Here is a 23,640-nt window from a genome sequence, read left to right on the forward strand (position 1 = left end):
ATTAATATTAATTAATCAAGTTTCGATATGAAAGATCTTGGATTAGCTGATGTGATTCTTGGTGTAAAAATAAAAAGAAACCAAGAAAGATATATTCTTACACAGTCCCATAATATAGAAGCTACACTTAGAAAATATGGTCATTTGGAAAGTAAAGATGCAATTACTCCTTTTGATGCCAATAACAAACTTAAGAAAAATAGAGGTGATGCTATATCTCAACGTGAATACTCACAAGTTATTGGAAGTCTTATGTACATTATGAACTGTAAAAGGCCCGATATAGCATACTCAGTGAGTAGACTGAGTAGATATACATGCAATCCTGGGCATGATCATTGGGAAGCTTTAATTCGAGTATTGAGATACTTAAAGCATACAATGAATTATGAATTGCATTATACGAGGTACCCTCCTATGCTTGAAGGATTTATCAATGCGAATTGGATATCGGATAGTAATGATACAAAATCCACAAGTGGATATGTATTTACTTTGGGAGGAGCAGCAATATCTTGGAAATCTTTTAAACAAACATGCATAGCCCAATCAACTATGGAATCGGAATTTATCACTCTTGATATGTCTGGAGGAGAATCTGAGTGGCTAAGAGATTTTTTGGAGGATATTCCCATATGGCCTAAACTTGTAACGGCAATGTGTATACACTGTGATAGTTTAGCTGCACAATATCGAGCTAAAAATAGTGTATACAATGGGAAGTCTAGACAAATTAGACGAAGGCATAATACAATAAAGCAATGGCTCTCTAGTGGCGTAATTTCTATTGACTATGTTAAGTCAAAAGATAATATTGCGGATCCGCTTACTAAAGGTTTGTCTAGAGAGCAAGTTAAGCATACATCGAGGGGAATGAGTTTAAAGTCAATAGAGTAAAATGAAACTGCCAAACGGAAACCTAACCTAGTTGATTGGTGATCCCATGGTCTAGGTTCAATAGGCAAATTGGTTTGGCTAGATTCAAGAAGAAACACACTTACATACCCATTCCTATGATGGAAGAAGTGTGGTGACTGCTGATGATGTAGGATACATTAGTTTAATGATATTGATACTTGTAAATCGAGTGGAATAGTAGCAGCCTATTCTTAATCAATATTACCTATATGAGAGTAAATGTGGGGTCGCATTTATGAGAATTACATGGCTACATTCTTTAAAGCTCTCATGAATCCAGGATTTGTTCAGGACCAAAAAGAACACAAACGTATGAATTTGTGATGTGTAAATGTGGCATATGTTTTGCTTATTGTCTTGGTTTATTGCGGAGATGAACAGTTCAAGATTTTATATTCACTACGTCATCTAGTAAATCGGATAAGTATATACTAAGGTAGGTTCAAGTCCAAAAGACATCTCTCCTGATGTACGTCACATCTATTGTTTACTCTTGTATCTTAGTGTTTTTAGGACCAAAGAGTCGTCTCAAATGTGGGTATTGTAGGAGTTTGAGACCCTCTTGTCCCATGTTGGTCAACATTATTTTTTCACCAGCCTTTATATAGGCTTATTCCTTTTTCTTAGTAATTAGAACTTGGACCATTTGGAAATGGATTGAAGGCTTGTGCCTTATGGTTGTGTGGATTAGGCTTGATGATTATACTATAATATTAATATTAATTAATATTAATTAATCAAGATAAGGGCCTTGGGCCTTAGGGCACTTGGGGGCCAAGGAATTAAAATTAATCTGATCAATTAGTTTTAATTTCAAATTAAGGTTTTAATTAAATTAATTAAAAACGTTTTGATTAATAGACACAACTCTTTGGAAAGAGTTGTATAGCTTCAGATACATCCAAAAGGTGTTTGAAGAGGTATGAAAGAGCCTATATAATTGGAGTCCTCAGTTCCATCAAAAATCATTTTTTTCTTCCCCCTTGTCTTCCGTACAAAATTTCCAGAGAGTAAACACACAAAGCAATTCGCTAGAGTTCTATAATCCAGTGCGGGTTGTAGAATTAGGTAGTTGTATCCTGATCGAGTAGACGTTGTAGAACCACAAGCACACAAGTGGGACTGAAATACTGTTCGAATGACATAGCGTTTGTGCTAGCCTCTGCCTTCAATTAATTCAAGTTAGTATCATTTTAATTTTTGTTACTATAACATAATTGCATTCTGTATTACAAGTATTTTTTAATAATAAAGTATAAATATTTCGATTTTGTATTTCTGTTATTTTATTGCTTCTAAATTGTTCTCTAACATAGATCTTACTTTTAAACAGATTAATTTTATTCAACACGAATTTGACATCGTACAATTGGTCAATTATCGTCTTTACTTTTATCTCCTTTGATTGGTAAGTTGATTAACCATCAACACGAATTTGACACGACACGGTGTATCCCTAGCTTTATCTCCTTTGGTTCATTTGCTCCACCAAGCTTGGGGCACAAGCCAACGACTCAGTGCAAATGACCGTTAACGAAAATTCCGTTTTTCCAACCGTACGTCCACCTCCATAACCGAACCCTTAATTTTAGCCAAGAGAGAATTAGTCATGATTAAGCACCATTACTATCTATATCTTTTAGGTTAAATTTCCTACCCTTTATAAACCTCTACGTACAGTAACCCTAACTGTCTGATCACAGAGACAGACCTGAATTTCTACGGAAATTTCGATCAAGAATTTCGAAAAAGTTTCGTAGAATCATCTGAAACAATGGAGAGTCACAATGTTTGCAGCGTCAAAGCCGATACAGGGAAGGCTCCCACTAGGCTACAACAGCGTGCCCCGGCATCTCTTCACCTTGATCAAATTGCAAGCACTGCCTCGACCAACCCTCTATCAAACGACGATGCCACAACGACGATCCCATTACTGTCTCCGGTACTCATTCCATCCCCGCATCCAGTGGCAGTAGCGATGGAAAAAGCCGGTGATCAGAACGTGAGAAGTAGTATTGCACCGCCTTTTCCTGCTGCAGGCGGGTGGCAACACCCGGCTGTGGCTCCTTTTGTGGATGCCTCAACGTTGTTTGCCATGTTTCAAACCCAGTGCATGATCGCGAACCAAGCGCGGTACTGACATTTAAAGATTTCGACTGGATGCATTGAGTTTTCGGACGAAAATTAATGGTTAGGGCCTGTGTTTTGATAGGGCTTTGCCTGCCTGCTGCATTGTGTAGAACAGAGTACAAATCATTCTCAAACATTAACCTGCATTTCTCCAGGGTTTCTGATTATATTTGACTTCATGATTCCGTATTGTTTTTCTTTTTTCTCCACCTCACACTTTTGTCTTCAAAAAATTTCAAGTTACTCTATCAAAACCACCCAAAAAATGGAAAATAAAAGCATAGAAACGACACGTTGCTGCTTCAGAACCTCGGGTGTTTGATCGGGCGAAATAAACATCATCTGTTAACCTGAACCAAACGAAAAAAAAATCCGAAAGAGAGAAAAGTTCGTACGGATGCAAGCTTGAACAAAACTACAAATGCAGAAATAAACACTTGAGCTACAAGCCCCTTGCTCAGTCTAAACTCGTTGTCTAAAAAAAAAATCGTTGTAATAAGTCTACATTTCTAGACTCGAAGCTCCCAAAACATAAATGAATCACGTCGCATTTCAAACCAAAAAATGGCGTTGGAAACGCAGTGTCACCAACTGCAAGTAAGTCTTAAACATAAAAATTACCGGGGGCAGAGTACTTCCCGAAGATAATAATCGAATTGCATTGTAAGTAAACCAATTTAATGCAGTTGCATTCCATCAAAGAAATATAAAACGTCCGAACGCACGAGTAGCCAATCCCATTTTTAGAAGGCCAAAAAAGCTCATCCTGTATGTACAATAGGCCAACAACATCCATCCCATATTCTTTAAAAACAAAGTATCTAGCATTGTCTTTCTCTTCCCCTCAACCTCTCTCTTAATAACAATTCATAAAGAAAAATTAGGAAACACCCGATGATATCATCTCGGACTTGCTTCACTAGGGCAACTGCCGCTGTTTGCCAAAATAGGCTTTCTCCATGAAATTCAGAACTCAAATTCTCCCGTCGCCTGTAAGAGCCAGCATTCCAAAAGAAAGGTCATGAGGATAACAAGTGCAAAAGGAATGAAGAACATCAAACCCTTTAAAGTACACTTTACCTTGTTGAAGAGAATATCCTTGTTGTTCATGTGCATAATGCCGTCCTTCAATGTGCACTTCCACTTGCTCTTGGTGCGCGATACCTACCCAACCAAACACACGAGAAGACAATTGTTAATCATATTGGAGAAAGAAAACTGAAAAACCTATATGGAGCCTAAATATTATAGTCCTAATGCTGCGGAGAGAGACCTTGTCAAACTGGGCCAAAACCAAATGTGCTGTGTTTAGCTCATCGCCTTGGTCCACATCATCCAACTCATCATCATCATTTTCATTCAATGGGGGCTCATCATCATCATCATCTCCAACATCATTTTGAACAACCGGAGCTGGAGTGCTCACTGGTATATCTGGAGGTTAAAAAATGATGAGAGGAGGAGGCTTCAACACCACAGAGATGGATTTATGACACTTAAAACTTATCCACTCCTACGGTAATCACAATGTTCACAAGTTTATCACTAGATTACCATGGGGAGCAGGTGTGCTGGCAACATTGTAGTCTTCATTGAAAGCTCCTTGATAATTGTATATCTGTAGGGAAAGGGGAGGAAAAGGCAACAGTTCATAAGTAAGAAAATTATCATATACTAAGAACAGATCCAGAGCAGATCAGAAAGAGGGGCATTGAAAAATAGCTGGTTCATCATCCTTAAACTTTCAAAGCACGTAGCCAACGCAACACAGCTTATTGGATAAATAAAAGATATGTATGTATCCAGAATTTATACTTCAGAGAGTTTAGACATCAAGTCAATGGTTAAGAGATACTGGCTAGTACCCGAGAGAGACTGGCTAGAGTCCAGAACCAAATATCAACAACCAAGTAAATCCCACGAGCTAATTCAAACAAGAGAAAACAAAATCCAAGTTCCCAGTACTCTATCTAAAGACTTGCACCATTTTTCCTTGACCATTGATATCACAGTCGACTCATTTCAGGCTGTAAACTACAAGTTGAAAACTTAAATATAAAATAAAAAAGCACCAGACTTATTCCCATACAATATTTCAAGTTAGGGTCCTCCAGGCAATAGTGCATCACATGGGCGACACTAGAAATGCCCAATGAAAATCACCCTGGTGGGCCCTAGAAGAGATGAACTTAATACCATGTGGATCACTTATCCGATATTAAACTGACAAGGACATATGGTACACTTGATCTTAGCCAAAAAGGTAGAGAAAGGTATTTTTGCTATACGGTAGAGACCTCCACCAGAAAAATAAAACCAATACAAATTTGATGCGGATTCCTATATTAACACTCTTTTGTTTGCCAAAAGGATGGAAAATCAACCTCCGTAAACCAACACAGCAGTGGCATGCAGATTAATGGTGGTCACTTGTATGTGTTACTCTAACATTATATATTATAGAAGGCAATTTAGACTACATAAACACACAATTTCGAGCCACATGTGAAATTTTCATAATAGTTCTTACATTGGGAGTAGAAAGCTCATCATAAGGATCAGGGATTGGTCCATCAAGTTGAGGAATCTTGAGAGTAGAACTTCGTACACGAGTTAACATCTCACTCCATGTACGGCTGGCAATGGATGAGCTCCCTTCACTGACCTGAAAGTTTATCACCATTAAATGATTAAATAGCATATAACAAAAAAGTAAAAATAAATAAAGGCGAAGCGTGCTGGTTTAGAAGTGTTTTTCCATGCTCTGAGTAACTTGAATTCATAAAGATAAAGAAACAACTATTAATAGCAGCAACAGTGTACTACTCCGACAACATAAAGATATGACCAGTCACATGCCATTGTGAAGCGCAGAAAATAGTCTTATCTAAACAATGTACTAAGATTAAAACACACAGGCCTCCTGCCCGGAATATTTGCAGCATAATGGCTAGCTAGTTACAATTGTAAATTCTAACCTTATTTAATTGATCCAAAAGAGATAAAACAACAGTGACCCCAACCATAATTTACAGCTACATAGATGAACTATAGTCCTTTGACATCAAATGACACCTAAAACATACCTTTCAGGAAAAACTAATAGACCCCAAAGGAGAAATCACTTGCAAAAGAAAATTGCAGTAACAGTGATCATAATATATGAGACCATTTGAGTCCAAGTCCTAAGTCAAACACCAGGTACTGTGACAAAACCTACAAAACTAGCCCAGAAAGACGAATATCTAATATAAATGAGGAAATGGCCTTCCAAAGTGAAGAAAATACGCTTTTGTCCATTGAGTACATTCCCATTAGAACCATTCATGATTTTTCTATCTTTCAAGAAATGCTAAGGAGACTCTCTCAAAGTGGGACTCTCCATGGACTCTCTCACACCTCACAGTTTAACGTTAGTTTTCATGCTAACATTATAAAACATTGTGCCAAAAACATGAGGTGGCAGAGAGTCCATGGAGAGTCCCACTTTTGAGAGTCTCCTTAGCATTTCTATTTCCACTTTCAGCACTTTATGATTTTTCTATCAATTACCACTTTTAGCACGTCCTACTTGCGCTAACATTCACCGGAAATTGAGCAATTCCACAAGAACAACCTACCTCATCGTTACCATTATTGACCAAATTTCAAGCATTAACCATTTTTTTCTTTCAACACTTGCAAGGCCATCAAACCCAATGGAATTTTTCATAAAATACACAGATAATTTTCCATTCAAATTTTATGCTCCTCCAATGAGTGCACAAATGAAGACAAAAAAATTCGTATAGCCAACCGTTTCATACTTAATGAGAAAAGTCTTTTTTCCACTTTAAAAACAAAATTTGTTGAGCAAATTAATTTATAAAACAATACAAAACCAGAGGGTCCATCGACATGAAAGAACAAATCAAGAATAGAAAACGACAAAACAGTCTCAAACAATCAAATTTCCCCCTTATCTTATAGCTCCTGTAGAGGCAGACTTGCTCCAGATAACCTTTTAATCCTAACAACTGAATTGACCTATAACTCGCCAAAGGAAAAAGAACAAAAAAGAAGAAGAATCTCAGCTTCACGAAATGAAATCAGAGAGGGAGAGAGAGTTCTGAATGATCACATAGGACTGTGTAATGCCATTTATTCCATAACAGTTTATGCACTTAGACAAATACAGCCTAATTGGAGCCTCTCGAGCTTTTTTTTTTTTTTTTTTTTTTTTGTTTTTGAGAAGAAACAAAAACAATTTATTAGAATAATAACATGAATTACAAAATAGTGGCTAAGAAATCCACCATCTAGAAAAACTAGCTAAGACCTCTCAAGTGTATCTATTTACAGGTAACACAACCTCAACCAAAATCATTTTATAGCTGCTAACATATCCCACACTATATAGGAGAATAATCCCTGAACGCATTTGAAAGTTTGAAACTGATGCCCAGAGGGCTGCCCAGTCTCTTACTCTACCCCATAGTTCTGCTACCCCCATTCCATTATAATCCTCAAAAACTCTTCTATTATGCACCAACCAAATGTTCCAAAAAACTGCCAACACCAAACAGCCCCACAAAGCTTTAGCTTTCCTCCCCTTTCCTAAAGCCTAAAACTTGGTGCTTAGAAGCTCGAAACAACCCTTTGGAATGACGCAACTATCTCTAACTTCCTGAAACAATTTCCACCACAACTGTATTGAGGAAGAACAAAGGAGAAAAACATGATTGACACTCTCCTCCTATTAAATCATCCACAACCATGTCCCACCAAAATATACAAGTCACCTAAACATTTGAGTGCAGTTGAAGCATGAGATAATTTGTAATTCATTGGATAAAGAGTCTCAGGTCACATTTTCTTCATATTTTCAAATGCCAGTAATCTAGTCTTAGATTTTACAAAACATAGACACCCATCCAGAGATTCAAATGAATAAAAATCACTCATACAATGGATGAATGTTACCAATCTTGTCAGAAAGTTAGGGGGAAAAGCAGGAAAGAAAACAAACCTCAATCTCAAAAATCTCAGGTGCAGCATCTCCAGCTCCATCTTGCTGGGGTATATATCCACCAGCTTGATACTTTGCAGGAAAATCTTCACGTTTTCGCTTTCCAGAATTCATCTGGAAAAAGTCCTAAAATTTTCTCCAACATTACAATAATGACCAACTATAGTGGTAATCCAACGACACCATCTCCATGGCAATGACCAAGTGAACCAAAGCCATTCAGAACTCTTTAATCATGATTTTTCTTCGTACCCAGAAACCCAGTCATTTTTCTGCTAAATTGAATTGTAAATAATAGTAGGGATTACCTGTGTTGGGGGTTGATGAGAGGCCCCTCTATCCGCCTCATCCCGCCCTTCCACGTAAGCTACACCAATAAAATGTGAATTACTACAGAACTTTTGAAAGTACAGCTATATACAACAATACGCTCCAACTTACCAATATTAACATCAAGAGGGGGGCGGTGGTTAATCCAAGTAGATGGAGGTTGCTGCAAACAGAACAAAGATAATTTAGGTTCTCTTATACTATTACTGTATTACAGTATTACTGGAAATTTATTATAAGAAACGCGTGTAAAGAGAGAGTACAAACATAAATTACATAAAGCGATGTAATTACAATCACCGTAATATCCTTACCTTTGCAATTTATTATAACTCAAGGAATGTTTGATATTTCATATTTATTAATTAGCAAAGAGAGTGCGTAGTAGTTGTTTATTAAACAGCGAAACAGCTAAATCTATTTGAAATCAAATTTAGATACATTTATAGTAACCAGTGAGAGAATTTCATACTCCCGCAATGCATTTAGAAAAATAATAACTGCATACACCTTATAGGTTCCAAATTGAGTGTTTACCATGTAGGGGCCAGATCTTCCAGTTTTCAACTCTGCATTGACACCACCATTGCTACTACCAGACTCATTTGCAGAATATTCACTACCGCCGGTAGGGATGTTATACATGTTGTCACCAGTTCCAGGTAGAGGTGTTGGAATTGGGGTTGCAGGAATTGGGGTTTGCAACGGCGTCTAGCATTACAATGAACCCACATCAACCATGTGTTTTAAGCAAAGGTTTTGATTACATAGAAAATCAAACACTCACTGGAGGGAAGAGCATCTCAGCAGTGGGAGTTTCGTACTCCTCGGTCCCTTCATACGGTACATTGAGATCGTGAACTGGAGTAACCCCACTGCCAGGCGTTCCCTTTGCCGCCGACCTCTCTATAGGATTATTTACTACACCAGCCTGCACCGTCTTCGCCTCCCAAGTCTGAGATATACCCCAAATTTAAAAATTAGCTATACCCGAGCTCATAGCTACGTTCCAACAAAACAATTAGCCCCCTCTTATCATTCAAAACCATAGAAATTGATCGGATCGAACTCGAGAACCAGTCCTCCAGAAAACCCTAAATCCATCAACACAATAAAAGAAAAAAAAACCCTAATTCTGAACCAATATCCGAAATTCAAACAATCGAAACGAAAACAAAAACTTGAAGATGGAAATCGGAAATTGAATTTACTCCTTGAAGCTCCTTCAGAACGTCTTCCCCGGGGCCGTTGTTCATGAACTCCTCGCGGACCTTGTTGATGACATCTTCAATAACACTGACGTAGACACTGCTCGTGGAGGCCGCCATTTTTGAAATCTCAGCTCCGCCTACCTCCGATTCCGTCAAGCAGAAAGCAAAATCGAATGAAGATTTCCCCGTAGAATTGAGGCAGAGAAATCTTCAGCGCAGATAATCGATACCGGTTTGAAGACCTAACATGCAATTAGGTTTGGGGTGTGTGAGTGTAAGGGAGAGGAGAGAGAGACAACGGCGGAGGATAGAGGGGCGAGAGCGAGGAGGGAGGGAGGGACGGAGGGAGGGAGGGGGAGGGGGAGAGAGAGAGAGGGGCGGACGAGAACTGAAGATTAAAGAGTGGAATATAAATAGGTTTGCATCCGATTACATGAATCGGTCCACGTGGCGAAATCTGCACGGTCCTGATTTGGGCGTGAGAGACTAAGAACAGTTTCAAGTTTCGACCCGTACAATTATTGTCCAAAAATTGAAAGAAAAAGGAATTCTTCTACACTATGTTTGGATGAGGGAAATAAACATAGAATTTTGGTAAAAGTTAGAATTTATAAATTAACAGAAACCAATTCTCTTGTTTGGATTCATAAACATAGAAATTTAGAATTTCCGCGTGGAAAAAAAACTTGGAATTTGGGACCTCCAAATCCCAAGTTCAAATTCCATGTAAATAGGTGTCATTTCTCAATTTCTATGATTGATAGTTTAAAAATAACAAATTCCGATTCAATTCCATTGTTCTTTTAGGTTAACCAAACAAAAAAATTTACAAATTCTAGAAAATAAAATCTCGTCATTTCAATTTCCGTCATTTTTAAATTCCTTAATAATTTTAAATTTCTTCATCCAAACATAGTGCGCCATCCAGAAAACTATGGCAAATGGTGGGCACAATTGTGCCCGACCACCCAATCAGGTAAGAATTGTCTGACTCTGCACCCGAGTGGTTTCACGTCATGCTGACATCAGCCATATTCAAAACTCATTCTAGAAGTGATGGTTGGGTTAGGGGCAGGGTTTGTGGAGAGATGTTGGCTGGGAATTTAGTGTTGGGTTTCAATAATTATTCAGCTTTGTTTTGGTGATTTTGTTGTTAATTGATGACTTTGATGAAATGCACGATGATAAGGAGGACGAAGAAAAATAAAAAAAATGAGGAAGAAGATGGAGAAGAAAGAGGGGGATTCGTAAAAATTAATTTTTTTAATATCAATTGTTCGGACAATTCATTTTCAAGATAAAGATACATTTAGGCAATTACCATTCACTAAGAGAATAATTGTTTATTTCCCAATTGCTTGGCAATTATTAACCTAAGGGGGTGGAACTGCTGTAATACCATCTCCCATAAAGAAGGTTAAAGGTCAAAAGGGCCAAAACATGTCCAGAATTTGACAAAACTCATCTCCACTGAATGGCTGGTTAAACTTCAATGGAGTCCACTAGACCAAAACTTGGCAACAAAAGGCATCGAGATGGCCAAGCTTGGCCTTCCACTCAACCCGTTTTTTGGGGCCTAGCAGTAGCTGTTGCATATCCACATTCAAATCCAACAACTAAACTTGGAATAATCCAAAGACTACCACATTAGGAAGGGCCATTGCTAGCTGACGTCAGCTAAACGTTAGAATTTTTTTTTAACGCAAAATTTAAAAAAAAAAATCATAATTTTCCTATCAATACCTATCCCATAAATTGCTATAAATAGCTATATTTAGCTCATTCAGTTGAAGATGGTATATGAATATAACCTAACATTGTTTATTAAAAAGTTATTTTGTAAGACTATAATTCTGGACGGGCTATGTTTAGCCTCTTTAGTTGGAGATGGCCTAAGCATAAAGCTTATTCTCCATAGGCTATGTAGTTTTTTATATTGTTGTGATTTTGGGTTAGGTAGGAATAACCACTCAACTTTTAGACGTGATTCTAAATTGGTCCATAACCTTTTAAAACATTCTAAATAACCACCTAACATTTTGAAAAATGAACACTCGGTAGGTCACTAGTGTTAGCTGATGATGTCATAACTGTTAATTGATAATGTTCTTAATGTTAAGTGACGAAGTGGACAAAAGTTGAAGCTGATTCACTAACACATCATTTATGAAGTTCTGGATCCCCAATGTTGAATACAACGATATCATGTACACTGGTTAAAGAATGAGTGCAGTCACATAATCGATTAGCCATAATAATTAGTATTGAATTCACACTCTACAAGAGTCGACTTTAAAATCACTCACTAACTACTGAAGGGAAATACCACAAGATTGTGAAACGAAGTGGCATTATCGATCATTATTTGGATAAGGGCAAAACCATTCTTATTTCAAGTATGTTTACTTTCATTTTGTATTTGGATGAAAAAATTGTTAATTAATAGAAGTTCTAAAATCACGGAATTTAAATCTCCATCGTATAAAGTTTTGATAATTATAAATTATCTTGTTTGAAAACGATGTGCGTGAAATTTTCAAACGATGAAAATTATAAATTCTAATGTTGGCTCTTGAAATTCATTGGCAATTTCTCAAAATTTTGATAGATTTTGTTTCTTGTCGGTTCAATTGTATGACATACAAGTCTTTTACATCATCTAACAAAAAAATTAGAACAATAATAATAATAATAATAAAAAACATGAAGAAAACACAACAAAAAAAAAAAGTCACTAGTTCATCATCCTGTTTTCCTCTTCATCTATAGGCTATAGCACGCTTTCGTCTAAATGTTTGAACCTTTTACAATAATTTAGGAGATGAAGAATTTCAAATATATGACGTATTGGTGGAAACACAACGCTCTATTTACTAAGACACTAGACCAAATACAATTGATGTATGTATACTTAATTGTATTCTTTTTCTTGCTGTAGAATGTGTGAGAATTATGCCTTATTAGACTCAAAACCGAAACAGAGAAACTAATAGACAAGCTATTACTTACCACAAATTAAGCAACTGAACGTATACAAACTAAATAAGTGTACCATTTCATTTGAGTATGGTCAATCCATTAACCAAGAGTTTAAGTATCCACTACAGTTTTAAGTATCAACTATGCATGTGTATAAGTTTATCTTACATTGTCGGTCCCAAGCCCGGATAAAGGAAAAGGAGAAGAAGGAACGCTGAAAGTCCTAGGATGGGTACTAACTTAATCTATAAATGACAACTTAACGCTAAAGCAAATTATGGTTTCAATTAATCAGTTATGCAAAATTAATCCTACACAAATATTCAACATGAATATAAAAAGCACACACATGATGTAGGATTTAACGAGGCAAAACCCACCACTGGGAAAATCCTCGGGCTACCAAGCCAGGAAGCACTAAGAAAGAAAGAATACATAAAGACTTACAAAACTCATCAACTAGACACTCATACCAGTTGGCAGCTTTGTCTTCGCGCTTTGCTACTCGATCTTTCTTCAGTCCTCGAGTTGAAGTGGCACGGTACTAACGCAACCGTCAATCACCTTTCCCTCGAACTTTGCACGATGCTAACTCGATCATGCAAAATGTTTATATGATGAAGTGTTTGTTTGGAAAACAATCAATTACGAAAATCACAAGGCTCATTTCCATAATTGATATTCAATTTAAAACCTCAAAGAAAAACAGCATGAAAAATAATATCTTCTCTTAAAAACCCATGCTGTTGGAACCATAAGCAAACAACAGTATTTCAATTATTTTTTTCACGCACACGAAAAACCCAATTGATGCTTCTTCAAAAATCCTTTTTAATAAAATAAGTTTCTCTGCATAAATGGTTCCCTTTAAAAACACATGCTCATCAAAAACCACAATGTGGCAGCCACTGACAAATAATGTTATATCCTTTTTAAAATCACAAAGTTGCTGCACATCTATCTTTCAAGAAAAACATGCATATATGCGGCATCTTTTTGAAACAATTTCAAAGCTTCCTTTTCAATCCTCAATGCACGGGAACCAATTTAAACTGATAAGATTTCATAACTAAAACTAGTTTTAGCTAACCATGCAATCCATATTGATCAATAACTCTACCAACACCCAAACACGTTTTGATAACACGGATTGAAAAGTCTCAATACCATCAGATTAGTCCTAATGCAATTAGACTATTTTGCATGCTTTAAAATCTCGAAAATAAAGGAATAAGATATTTTAAAGAGATAAACCACACAATGGTTAAGAGTCCTATATCAAAAACAATAACATGAGATATAGATGAAAGTAGTTGGATGTATGCATGCAAACGTACCTGAATATTTATCGCGTGTAGGTAACATCTTTGCATCGAAAGTGTGAGAACCCTTCCTAGACTTAAACTATTACAATTGAAAATGTATAACAAGTCTAAGCTATTACAGACTCAGGCATTATGTCAGGGATTGCCAATTTTACCCTAACAATCTCCCCCTTTGGCATTTCCTTGACAAAACCCTCAATAACAACATTTTAGAAATCTTAATCCTTATGCACTGAAGTCTGTAATCTGCACACAGTTAAACAAAACACCCGTGACGTACAAAAATATAGATGTTGCAAGAATGTTAAGATAATCATTCAAACATATCAACATCCCTCATCGTTCAACAATTAAAAAGAGACTTTATTAAGAAATCCAAATAAGAACATAAATATGGAAACTCTCACAACTAAAAACTAAAAAGAACCTGCTAGCTAAAATCTCCCCCCCTAACTAAACTGTCTAGTTAAAGTCTCTCCCCCTAACTCTAGTCTCTCCCCCTTTTTGTCACAGGGAAACGCCAAAGCCAATAATCAATCATGCTTGACAACACCATCGTTGTCCGAAACCCAGTAGAGATCATAGTCCATATCGTCTTCGGGATCTTCTTCGGGATCCTCTTCTGGATCATCTTCTGGAGTAAGAGTAGGCAGCGGTGAGTGGGCCGGAATAGGTGGACAAGGAGGACGAGGAGATGATGGAACACAATCAGGGTGGGAGTCATCCTCGTCATCAGAGGAAGAAATATGAATGAGAGGAGCAAACAAGTGATTGGGAAGGCGATGAAAACATTGCTCCAAATTAGAAATACGATGACTGAGATCAGTTGTGGAGGACTTAATGAAACGTTCGAGCAAAGAAAATTTCTTGTTCAGATCAAGCATTTGTTGGAAGACCGCTTGGGAAAAATTAATATCAGGCGAAGCTGAACAATCAGATGGGGAAGAAAACAATTTACGTTGCACAGAACGTGTACGGGGAGGAGAGAAGGAAGGAGTAATAGCAGGAGTCTTGCCTTTCAGAACAGGAGGACATGCAGACTTGCGTGAGGATGCCATGAAAAAAATTGTATGGAAAACAAGAATGAGGACGACAGCAAAGGAGGATGGAGGCCACGGTATAAGTAACAAACGAGTATGAGATGTTTGACTGATAATGAACAAAGGAAAGGCACGGGTATAAAAAGACCAAACAAAAGAGAAGTCCAAGTTCAACCCCACTTAAAAGACCAAAGAGATAAGCAGATAAAAATTAATAAATAAACTAAGAAAAAAGATGAAAACTACTCATTATCTAGAAATCAAAAGGAATAAAGCAAACAAAAAAAAAAAACGTTTTTTTTTTTAATTTTTTTTTTTTTAATGTCCACTGAAAATAATACAAACAAAAGAAAGCCAAAATAGTCAGGACTATAGAGATGCAATATGATTAAACAAGCCAACTCAAGAGCAACCCCTAAACTCACAAGGAATATGCTCAAATTTCACTCAAGGTGTTTGGGGTGAAGTGTTTACACTCAAAAAGATCATTATGTGAATACTCTACCATAGGCTTGCAGATTAATCTTATCTCCACACATCAACCACCTACCCTCAAGAGATGAAAGAAAGTCTTACGAAGGGTAGTAACTAGGCTTAGGGACTGGATAAAGTTAAAAGAGAATAAGGAGAATAGAAATTCGAGAAGCTATAGAGTCCTTGAGACACAAAACTGGAGAGAGTTTGATGCAGAGAGAACCATTAGTGCACTATAGAGTGGTCTGCACAGTGGATATATTTGTGGTCTTCAAGTACAACTGGACCTTTGAGGATTGTCAGAGATAAACACCCACCATGTATGCATACATACACCTTTTGATTCCCTTTTTCGTGTTCCTTTTTCTTTTCTTTTTTTTTTTTTTTTTTTTTTTTTTTTTTTTTTTCGGAATCTTTTCTTAACTGGGGAGGGTGCTATCAGCACTATATTGTGGTCTTCAGTAGTGAACCAACCGTGGACCTTTCTTAAAAAAATATTTGATGCAATTGTCTTTGATGTTGCAACGGAGGTGAGAATCAGTGTATAAAAATGGAAGAGGATAAGATACACTTAAGGAGAGGCTCAATAATGCAGATAGGAAAAATAATAAGGCACTGGCTTTATATGATAATGATGAAGAACGTAAGTCATAATTTCATCTCAAGAGGAGAGTAAGTAGTGATACAAAGCCTTGAGAGATCTCAAAGCAAGTTCTAGAGAGTCAAATCACATAAGATATATCACACAGAAACAATTAAGAGTGTATGAAAAATGCATACACTAATGGAGGCTCAAAAGCTCACAGGGTGCAGAGGTGCAGGTAAGAAGTCAAGTTTAATCAGAGAACATACATATAGTATCAACCACCAAGGCAAAATATATCATGTTTAGCACAAAGCAAAGAATTTTGTGGACAAAAGTTGTGTATAAAAAGATATGGAAAACCTTTTTTTTTTTTTTTTTTTTTTATGAAGCTAGAAAAAAAAAAAAAAAAAAAAAAAAAAGAGAGAAAAAGAAACATGAAAAATGAAAACCAACAGAAGTTAAGACACACGACATATTCCTAAAGCCTTGCGAAGGGTTTCAAAACGATGAGTGTCTAAAGGCTTAGTAAACAAGTCTGCAAGTTGATGTTCAGTGGCAATGTATTCCAGCACTAAAACCTTCTCTTCAACCAAAACACGAATAAAGTGATGACGAATGTCAATATGTTTGGTACGAGAATGTTGAACAGGATTTTTGGAAATGTTTATGGCACTAGTGTTGTCACAGAAAACAGAAAAGGAACTTTGATGAATGCCATAATCACGAAGCATTTGCTTCATCCAAAGCAATTGCGTACAACAACTACCAGCAGCAATGTATTCAGCTTCGGCAGTGGATAAAGAAACACAGTTTTGTTTCTTACTATGCCAAGCAACGAGATTATTTCCAACATAGAAACAACCTCCAGAAGTACTTTTTCGGTCATCAACATTTCCTGCCCAATCGGCATCGGAAAATCCAGCAATTTCAGAATTGGTTTCAAAGGAATAATGAAGACCATAATCAATTGTACCACTCACATACCTGATGATTCTTTTGACAGTTTCCAGATGCGATTCTTTTGGATCAGCTTGACAACGTGCACAAGCACCAACGCTGAAAGAGATATCAGGCCTACTAGCAGTAAGGTACAACAAGCTTCCAATCATGCTTCTGTAAAGTGTTTGATCAACACTTTTTCCATTTGGATCCTTGTGAAGTTTTGTGGTTGTTGCCATGGGATTTGAGACGGGTTTTGCTGAATGCAAGCCAAATTTTTTAACTAGGTCACTAGCATATTTTGTCTGAAAGACAAAAATACCATCTTCACTTTGTTTGACTTGTAATCCCAAGAAAAAATTTAGTTATCCACACATGCTCATTTCGAATTCACTCTGCATGACCTCAGTAAATTCTTTTACAAGTGTGGCAGATGTGGAACCAAACACTATATCATCCGCATATACTTGTGCTATCACCACGTCCTTCTTGATTCTTTTGACAAACAAAGTCTTGTCAACAGCTCCACGTGTATAACCTTTCCTTAACAAGTACGATGAAAGTTTGTCGTACCATGCTCTCGGAGCTTGTTTTAAACCGTACAAGGCTTTCTTCAAACGATACACATAATCAGGATGCTTTGGATCAACAAATCCCTTTGGCTGCTCCACATAGACTTCTTCTTGAAGTATTCCGTTTAAGAAAGCACTCTTGACATCCATTTGATATAATTTGAAACGCAGATGACAAGCAAAAGCCAGTAACAACCGAATGGACTCCAATCTCGCAACGGGTGCAAACGTCTCATCAAAATCCAAACCTTCTACCTGAGTGTATCCTTGAGCCACGAGACGAGCTTTATTTCTCGTGATGATGCCATGTTCATCAGTTTTGTTCCGAAACACCCACTTTGTTCCTATAACATTTGTTTCTTGGGGTCGGGGAACAAGGTACCATACATCATTGCGAACAAATTGATCGAGTTCCTTTTGCATGGCCATAATCCAGTCATCATCTAAAAGAGCTTCCTTGGCATTTTTTGGCTCAATCTTTGATATATAGCACGTAAAGTTTACTACAGCAGTAGTTTTACTTCTTGTCAACATTTGATCTTCTACGTCACCAATGATGTCTGACTTGGAATGATCTTTTTGCACTTGTTTGTGTCCTTTCCTCAAAACTTTTGTTGAGTCAATATTTTGGTGCACTTCTCCCTGAGTAGCGGATAACCCATCAATTGATTTGCTTTGAAAGAATTCTTCATCTGAGGCAGGTTGTTCAACATTTAAAAGAGAGTCATTCACAATGACATTAATGGACTCCATAACATTTTGTGTTCTCTTGTTGAACACCCTGTATGCTCTACTTGTGATTGAGTATCCTATAAAAATTCCAATATCACTTCTTGAATCAAATTTTGCTAACATTTCTCTATCTCTGTAAATGTAGCATATACTACCGAATACTCGCAAATGCTTAACATTTGGCTTCTTCCCTTTCCAGATCTCATAAGGTGTGCATTTTGTACCGGGTCTAAGATAGACTCTATTTGCCGTATAGCACGCAGTGCTAACTGCTTCAGCCCAGAAATGCTTTGCCAAACGAGCGCTTGTCAGCATGACACGACTCATGTCAAGTAAAACACGATTCTTTTGTTCCACAACTCCGTTTTGTTGAGGAGTAATAGGAGCAGAAAAATTGTGATCAATACCTTTTTCATCACAGAACTTAGAAAATGATATGTTTTCAAATTCAGTTCCATGATCAGTTCTGAGTTTTACCACACGATCATTTGAATTAACTCTATCATTTTGAATTTTATTCAATAAACCGAAGAATGCAGTGAATGCATCAGATTTCTCTCGCAAGAAGGCAACCCAAGTAAAGCGTGAGAAATCATCCACCAAGACAAGTATGTATTTTTTCCCCCAATGCTTTCGGTTTGTACTGGTCCAACCAAGTCCATGTGCATTAGTTCTAAAGGCCGTGAAGTTGAGATGTAATTTGTGGATTTGTGTGCACTCTTTGTTTGCTTTCCCACTTGACATTCTCCACAAATTCCAAGTTCTCCAGTCAACATCGGTAAGCCCCTCACATACTCTTTCTTGGAAAGCTTGATCAAATCCTTACAGTTCATGTGACCTAATCGTTTATGCCATAAATCCAAAATATCATCAGTTGCCTTATTGCATATGTCAGACACATGTAACTCATTTGCATTCACACAATAACAATTGTCCTTAGACCTTTTTCCTTCAAAACTGTCAACCTCTTTAGCAACCTTTACACTACATTTCAATTTATTGAAAAGTACTTCAGCATCATCATCGTCACAAATTTGACTAATGCTAATTAGGTTAGCTTTAAGTCCATCCACTAACATGACATTTTTTAAACATGGAATTCCTAGTGTTTTGATTTCTCCTTTTCCAACGATCCTTGCTCTTTTTTTCCATCTCCAAACGTGACTGCTCCATTTTTACAATCCTCGGTGAAAGATGTGAACCATCTTTTGTCTCCAGTCATGTGCCTTGAGCAACCACTGTCTAGATACCAAGTATCAGACTGACAAGATGAGAGAGCAGTGAATGCCACCAAGCATGTAAAATTGTCTTCCTCAGATGAAGGTGACACCTTATCCAATAGACAAATTTGAGTCTTTTTTCTTCTCCATACTTGCTTTAAGTTTGGAGTAAGGAAGTTAGGCATTATTTTTGAAATTCTATTCATTCCCTTTGGGTGAGCCACAAATCTCCTTTTGAGATTTGATTTTTCAGAAATCCAAGAAGTTTTAGTCTTATTTTCCTTTTTAAGCTTGTAACACCTAGGTCTAATATGTCCTATTTTTTCACAGAAGTGACAAATAGGAATAAAATTTTTTGACCTAATGAACTTCTTTGGTCCAACAAAATTTCTTACGAAATTTGACTCTTTTGTAGTGATGCACGAATTTCCAAAAGGTTCATCACTACTCACCTTCATGCTAGGTTCTTGTAACGCTTTAACAAACTTGGTAACAGAAGTGGACGAACTTCCAGTTATATCAAAACCTAGACCGCTTTTATCACCTGAAATCTTTCCATAGCTCAACATTTTGTCAATTTTGCTTGAGCCAATGCTAAACTCTTCAACTTTCTTCTTTATGTTACTTAATTCATTTTCAAGACCTTTGTTGTCTGATGCTAGCATATGTAACTTCTCCAACATTGACTCTCGTAGCTTTTCTGCATGTTCCATTTGAGATTGATGCTCGATTTTTGCTTCATTCTTCTCACTTTCAAGCTGCACGAGTTTATTTTTCAGTTCTTCATTTTCCTTCTTCACTTTCATGGTGATATCATACAGTGCAGTGTACTTTTGTAAGACTTCTACGGAATCAGGCTCTTCAACTTCCGAATCATCCGTCTCGTATCCATCAAAAGTTCCAAAAAATGCAACCACTTCCTTATCATCTTCAGATTCCGTGTCTTTCTCTGAATCACTGTCGCTCCACGTGGAAGTTAAAGCCTTGTTCTTTTCATCCTTCAGCTTTTTAAGAGTATTGGCACATTCATGAGCATGATGTCCATACCCTTGACATTCAAAACACTTGTCTCTGTCATTTGAACTTTTCTTTTCACCAAGTTTGACAAACTTAGAAGAATTTCCATGAGAAAAATCTCGAGAACGAGGAACTTTGGAATTTGAATCAAAATTATTTCGATTTTCACGTCCTCTGGAACTTCTAAGTTTCAAAAATTTTCTAGCTTGTTTGGTGAGAAGAGCAAATTCATCTTGAGTCAGGTTTTCAAATGAATCCTCATTCACTTTTTCATTATTGACTTTGAAGGCTACATTTTTTCCTTTCTTGACTTCGGTAAAGTCAGACTCATATGTTTGTAATGACCCAATCAATTGTTCCAACTTGTAGGTGTTTAAATCTTTCGATTCTTCTATAGCTGTCCTTTTCGCATGAAACCTAGAAGGAAGAGACCTTAGAATTTTCTTAACAACTCTATGTTCTGGAATGCTGTCACCAAGATTGTGACAACCATTGACAATTACACTAAGTTTAGCATAAAAGTCAGAAAAACTCTCATCATCTAGCATTTTGATATTTTCAAATTGTGTGATGAGATTTTGAAGCTTGGATTCTTTGACCGTGGAGTTACCTTCATGAGTAACTTCAAGAATATCCCAAGCTTCTTTCGCCGTTGAGCATTTACTGATGTAGTTAAATTGCTCAGGCGAAACGGCAGTGAACAACGCATTCAATGCTCTTTGATTGAATGTGCTAGAGTTGCGTTCATCTTCACTCCATACCTTTCTAGGCTTAAGCATAGAATTAGTAACAGAAGACTGTCCTTCGCCTTTGGTTTCTTCAACCGTTGGAGGTTCCCAGCCTTCTTCAACCGCAAGCCACACTCTATCGTCAAGCGCCCAGAGAAATGATTTCATCTTTGCCTTCCATGCAGCGTAGTTGTCGCCATCAAAATGTGGCGGATGAGAAACTGAACCCATAGACCGATTCATCCTAGACTACCCACGGATCTCACTAGATATTTTTAGTGACCTGCTCTGATACCAATTGAAAGTCCTAGGATGGGTACTAACTTAATCTATAAATGACAACTTAACGCTAAAGCAAATTATGGTTTCAATTAATCAGTTATGCAAAATTAATCCTACACAAATATTCAACATGAATATAAAAAGCACACACATGATGTAGGATTTAACGAGGCAAAACCCACCACTGGGAAAATCCTCGGGCTACCAAGCCAGGAAGCACTAAGAAAGAAAGAATACATAAAGACTTACAAAACTCATCAACTAGACACTCATACCAGTTGGCAGCTTTGTCTTCGCGCTTTGCTACTCGATCTTTCTTCAGTCCTCGAGTTGAAGTGGCACGGTACTAACGCAACCGTCAATCACCTTTCCCTCGAACTTTGCATGATGCTAACTCGATCATGCAGAATGTTTATATGATGAAGTGTTTGTTTGGAAAACAATCAATTACGAAAATCACAAGGCTCATTTCCATAATTGATATTCAATTTAAAACCTCAAAGAAAAACAGCATGAAAAATAATATCTTCTCTTAAAAACCCATGCTGTTGGAACCATAAGCAAACAACAGTATTTCAATTATTTTTTCACGCACACGAAAAACCCAATTGATGCTTCTTCAAAAATCCTTTTTAATAAAATAAGTTTCTCTGCATAAATGGTTCCCTTTAAAAACACATGCTCATCAAAAACCACAATGTGGCAGCCACTGACAAATAATGTTATATCCTTTTTAAAATCACAAAGTTGCTGCACATCTATCTTTCAAGAAAAACATGCATATATGCGGCATCTTTTTGAAACAATTTCAAAGCTTCCTTTTCAATCCTCAATGCACGGGAACCAATTTAAACTGATAAGATTTCATAACTAAAACTAGTTTTAGCTAACCATGCAATCCATATTGATCAATAACTCTACCAACACCCAAACACGTTTTGATAACACGGATTGAAAAGTCTCAATACCATCAGATTAGTCCTAATGCAATTAGACTATTTTGCATGCTTTAAAATCTCGAAAATAAAGGAATAAGATATTTTAAAGAGATAAACCACACAATGGTTAAGAGTCCTATATCAAAAACAATAACATGAGATATAGATGAAAGTAGTTGGATGTATGCATGCAAACGTACCTGAATATTTATCGCGTGTAGGTAACATCTTTGCATCGAAAGTGTGAGAACCCTTCCTAGACTTAAACTATTACAATTGAAAATGTATAACAAGTCTAAGCTATTACAGACTCAGGCATTATGTCAGGGATTGCCAATTTTACCCTAACAAACGCGTCAGGTAGTCGACAGCTGACATTCCGTTTTCGCGTCAAATTCCTATGATAAATTAGTATGCGACTAAAAACCTTCAATCTGAGATTGGGATTCTAATCTTCAATCCGAAAAACTTTTTCCTCTCTGCTGTAGCTCTTCTTAATCGATCATTATTACGAGAAACAGATTTCTGGCTCGGTGGAAATTAAAGAATGACGACCCTTCTGATGAAAATTAAAGTCGGAAATTTGGAAGCTCAATTTCTACACGTCGTTTCATGATTTTCAGTCGAATTATCCACATGCCCGTTCAAGGCCAGTCTAGTACTACTCTCCTATTGCCTTGATAACTTCACCGATCACACAAAGAGAGAAGGTATCCTCCAATGCACGACGTGTTTTATAACAACGGAGCATCATTTGAAAACTATAGTGAGCGAGGTACCTCGTGCCAGTCGTGAATGTTTTGAGGGCTTTCTTGTCATCTGCTTCTGAGAGTACTCGTGGCTGAAGCGCCCTGCATATTGACGCAGTAATTTGTCTCGCTTCTAACAAATGGGGTATAAGTTGTCAACATATCAGTTTGGAAGATATGTTAGGCAACGAAGAACGTGTGAAGGAATCTACTGTCTTGAGTTGCAGATGGTAAAACCAATTGAGGGATCTACTTGAGGGGGAAAATTAGACAGCGTTTTTCATCATTGTGACTTCAATATCGTCAAGTTCCGGATCCAAAATCAGTGAAAATATAACCCTGCATCCAGTTCGCAAATAAAAAGTAAAATAAAAACAAAAATAAACGAAATACAAGATTGGAAAAAAAAAACTCTCTTGTACAAATAACCAAAAATCCTTATAGGTGTACATAAAGTAGTAG

The 23,640-nt window shown here is 37.0% G+C and overlaps 3 protein-coding genes and 2 pseudogenes across 5 annotated transcripts; 1 reads left to right on the forward strand and 4 right to left on the reverse strand.

Annotated features, from left to right (window-relative positions):
• The first annotated feature begins 2,611 nt into the window (after nucleotides 1-2,611).
• LOC137714259 (uncharacterized) lies at nucleotides 2,612-3,194 on the forward strand. The gene has a single exon (XM_068453512.2). It carries the CDS (start codon nucleotides 2,693-2,695, stop codon nucleotides 3,056-3,058), a length of 366 nt encoding a protein of 121 aa, XP_068309613.1. The 5' UTR covers nucleotides 2,612-2,692; the 3' UTR covers nucleotides 3,059-3,194.
• A 522-nt stretch (nucleotides 3,195-3,716) lies between these two features.
• On the reverse strand, nucleotides 3,717-10,155 carry LOC137715756 (transcription initiation factor IIA large subunit). 3 transcript variants are annotated; one of them, XM_068455098.2, is made up of 11 exons: nucleotides 9,598-10,155; nucleotides 9,174-9,341; nucleotides 8,924-9,097; nucleotides 8,498-8,549; nucleotides 8,365-8,423; nucleotides 8,057-8,182; nucleotides 5,579-5,713; nucleotides 4,603-4,666; nucleotides 4,322-4,482; nucleotides 4,129-4,212; nucleotides 3,717-4,038 (listed from the first exon to the last, which is right to left on the reverse strand). In XM_068455098.2, the coding sequence occupies exons 1-11, from the start codon at nucleotides 9,712-9,714 to the stop codon at nucleotides 4,015-4,017; spliced, it is 1,164 nt and encodes a 387-aa protein (XP_068311199.2). In that variant the 5' UTR covers nucleotides 9,715-10,155; the 3' UTR covers nucleotides 3,717-4,014. The 3 variants fall into 3 exon arrangements, with proteins under 3 accessions (XP_068311199.2, XP_068311200.2, XP_088547583.1); XM_068455099.2 differs by having other exon boundaries at nucleotides 8,057-8,170; nucleotides 9,598-9,980; XM_088691457.1 differs by lacking the exon at nucleotides 4,322-4,482 and having other exon boundaries at nucleotides 9,598-9,980.
• LOC137716641 (U2 spliceosomal RNA) lies at nucleotides 5,144-5,325 on the reverse strand (annotated as a pseudogene).
• Nucleotides 10,156-16,459: 6,304 nt separating the features above from the next.
• Nucleotides 16,460-17,270, reverse strand: LOC148698194 (secreted RxLR effector protein 161 pseudogene; annotated as a pseudogene).
• A 35-nt stretch (nucleotides 17,271-17,305) lies between these two features.
• LOC148698195 (uncharacterized) lies at nucleotides 17,306-21,440 on the reverse strand. The gene is made up of 3 exons (XM_088690400.1): nucleotides 19,917-21,440; nucleotides 19,040-19,221; nucleotides 17,306-18,710 (listed from the first exon to the last, which is right to left on the reverse strand). The coding sequence occupies exons 1-3, from the start codon at nucleotides 21,438-21,440 to the stop codon at nucleotides 17,306-17,308; spliced, it is 3,111 nt and encodes a 1,036-aa protein (XP_088546526.1).
• Nucleotides 21,441-23,640: the final 2,200 nt, after the last annotated feature.

Source organism: Pyrus communis, chromosome 3 (assembly GCF_041283825.1).
Source record: "Pyrus communis isolate YQ-2024b chromosome 3, ASM4128382v1, whole genome shotgun sequence".
Lineage (NCBI taxonomy): Eukaryota > Viridiplantae > Streptophyta > Magnoliopsida > Rosales > Rosaceae > Pyrus > Pyrus communis.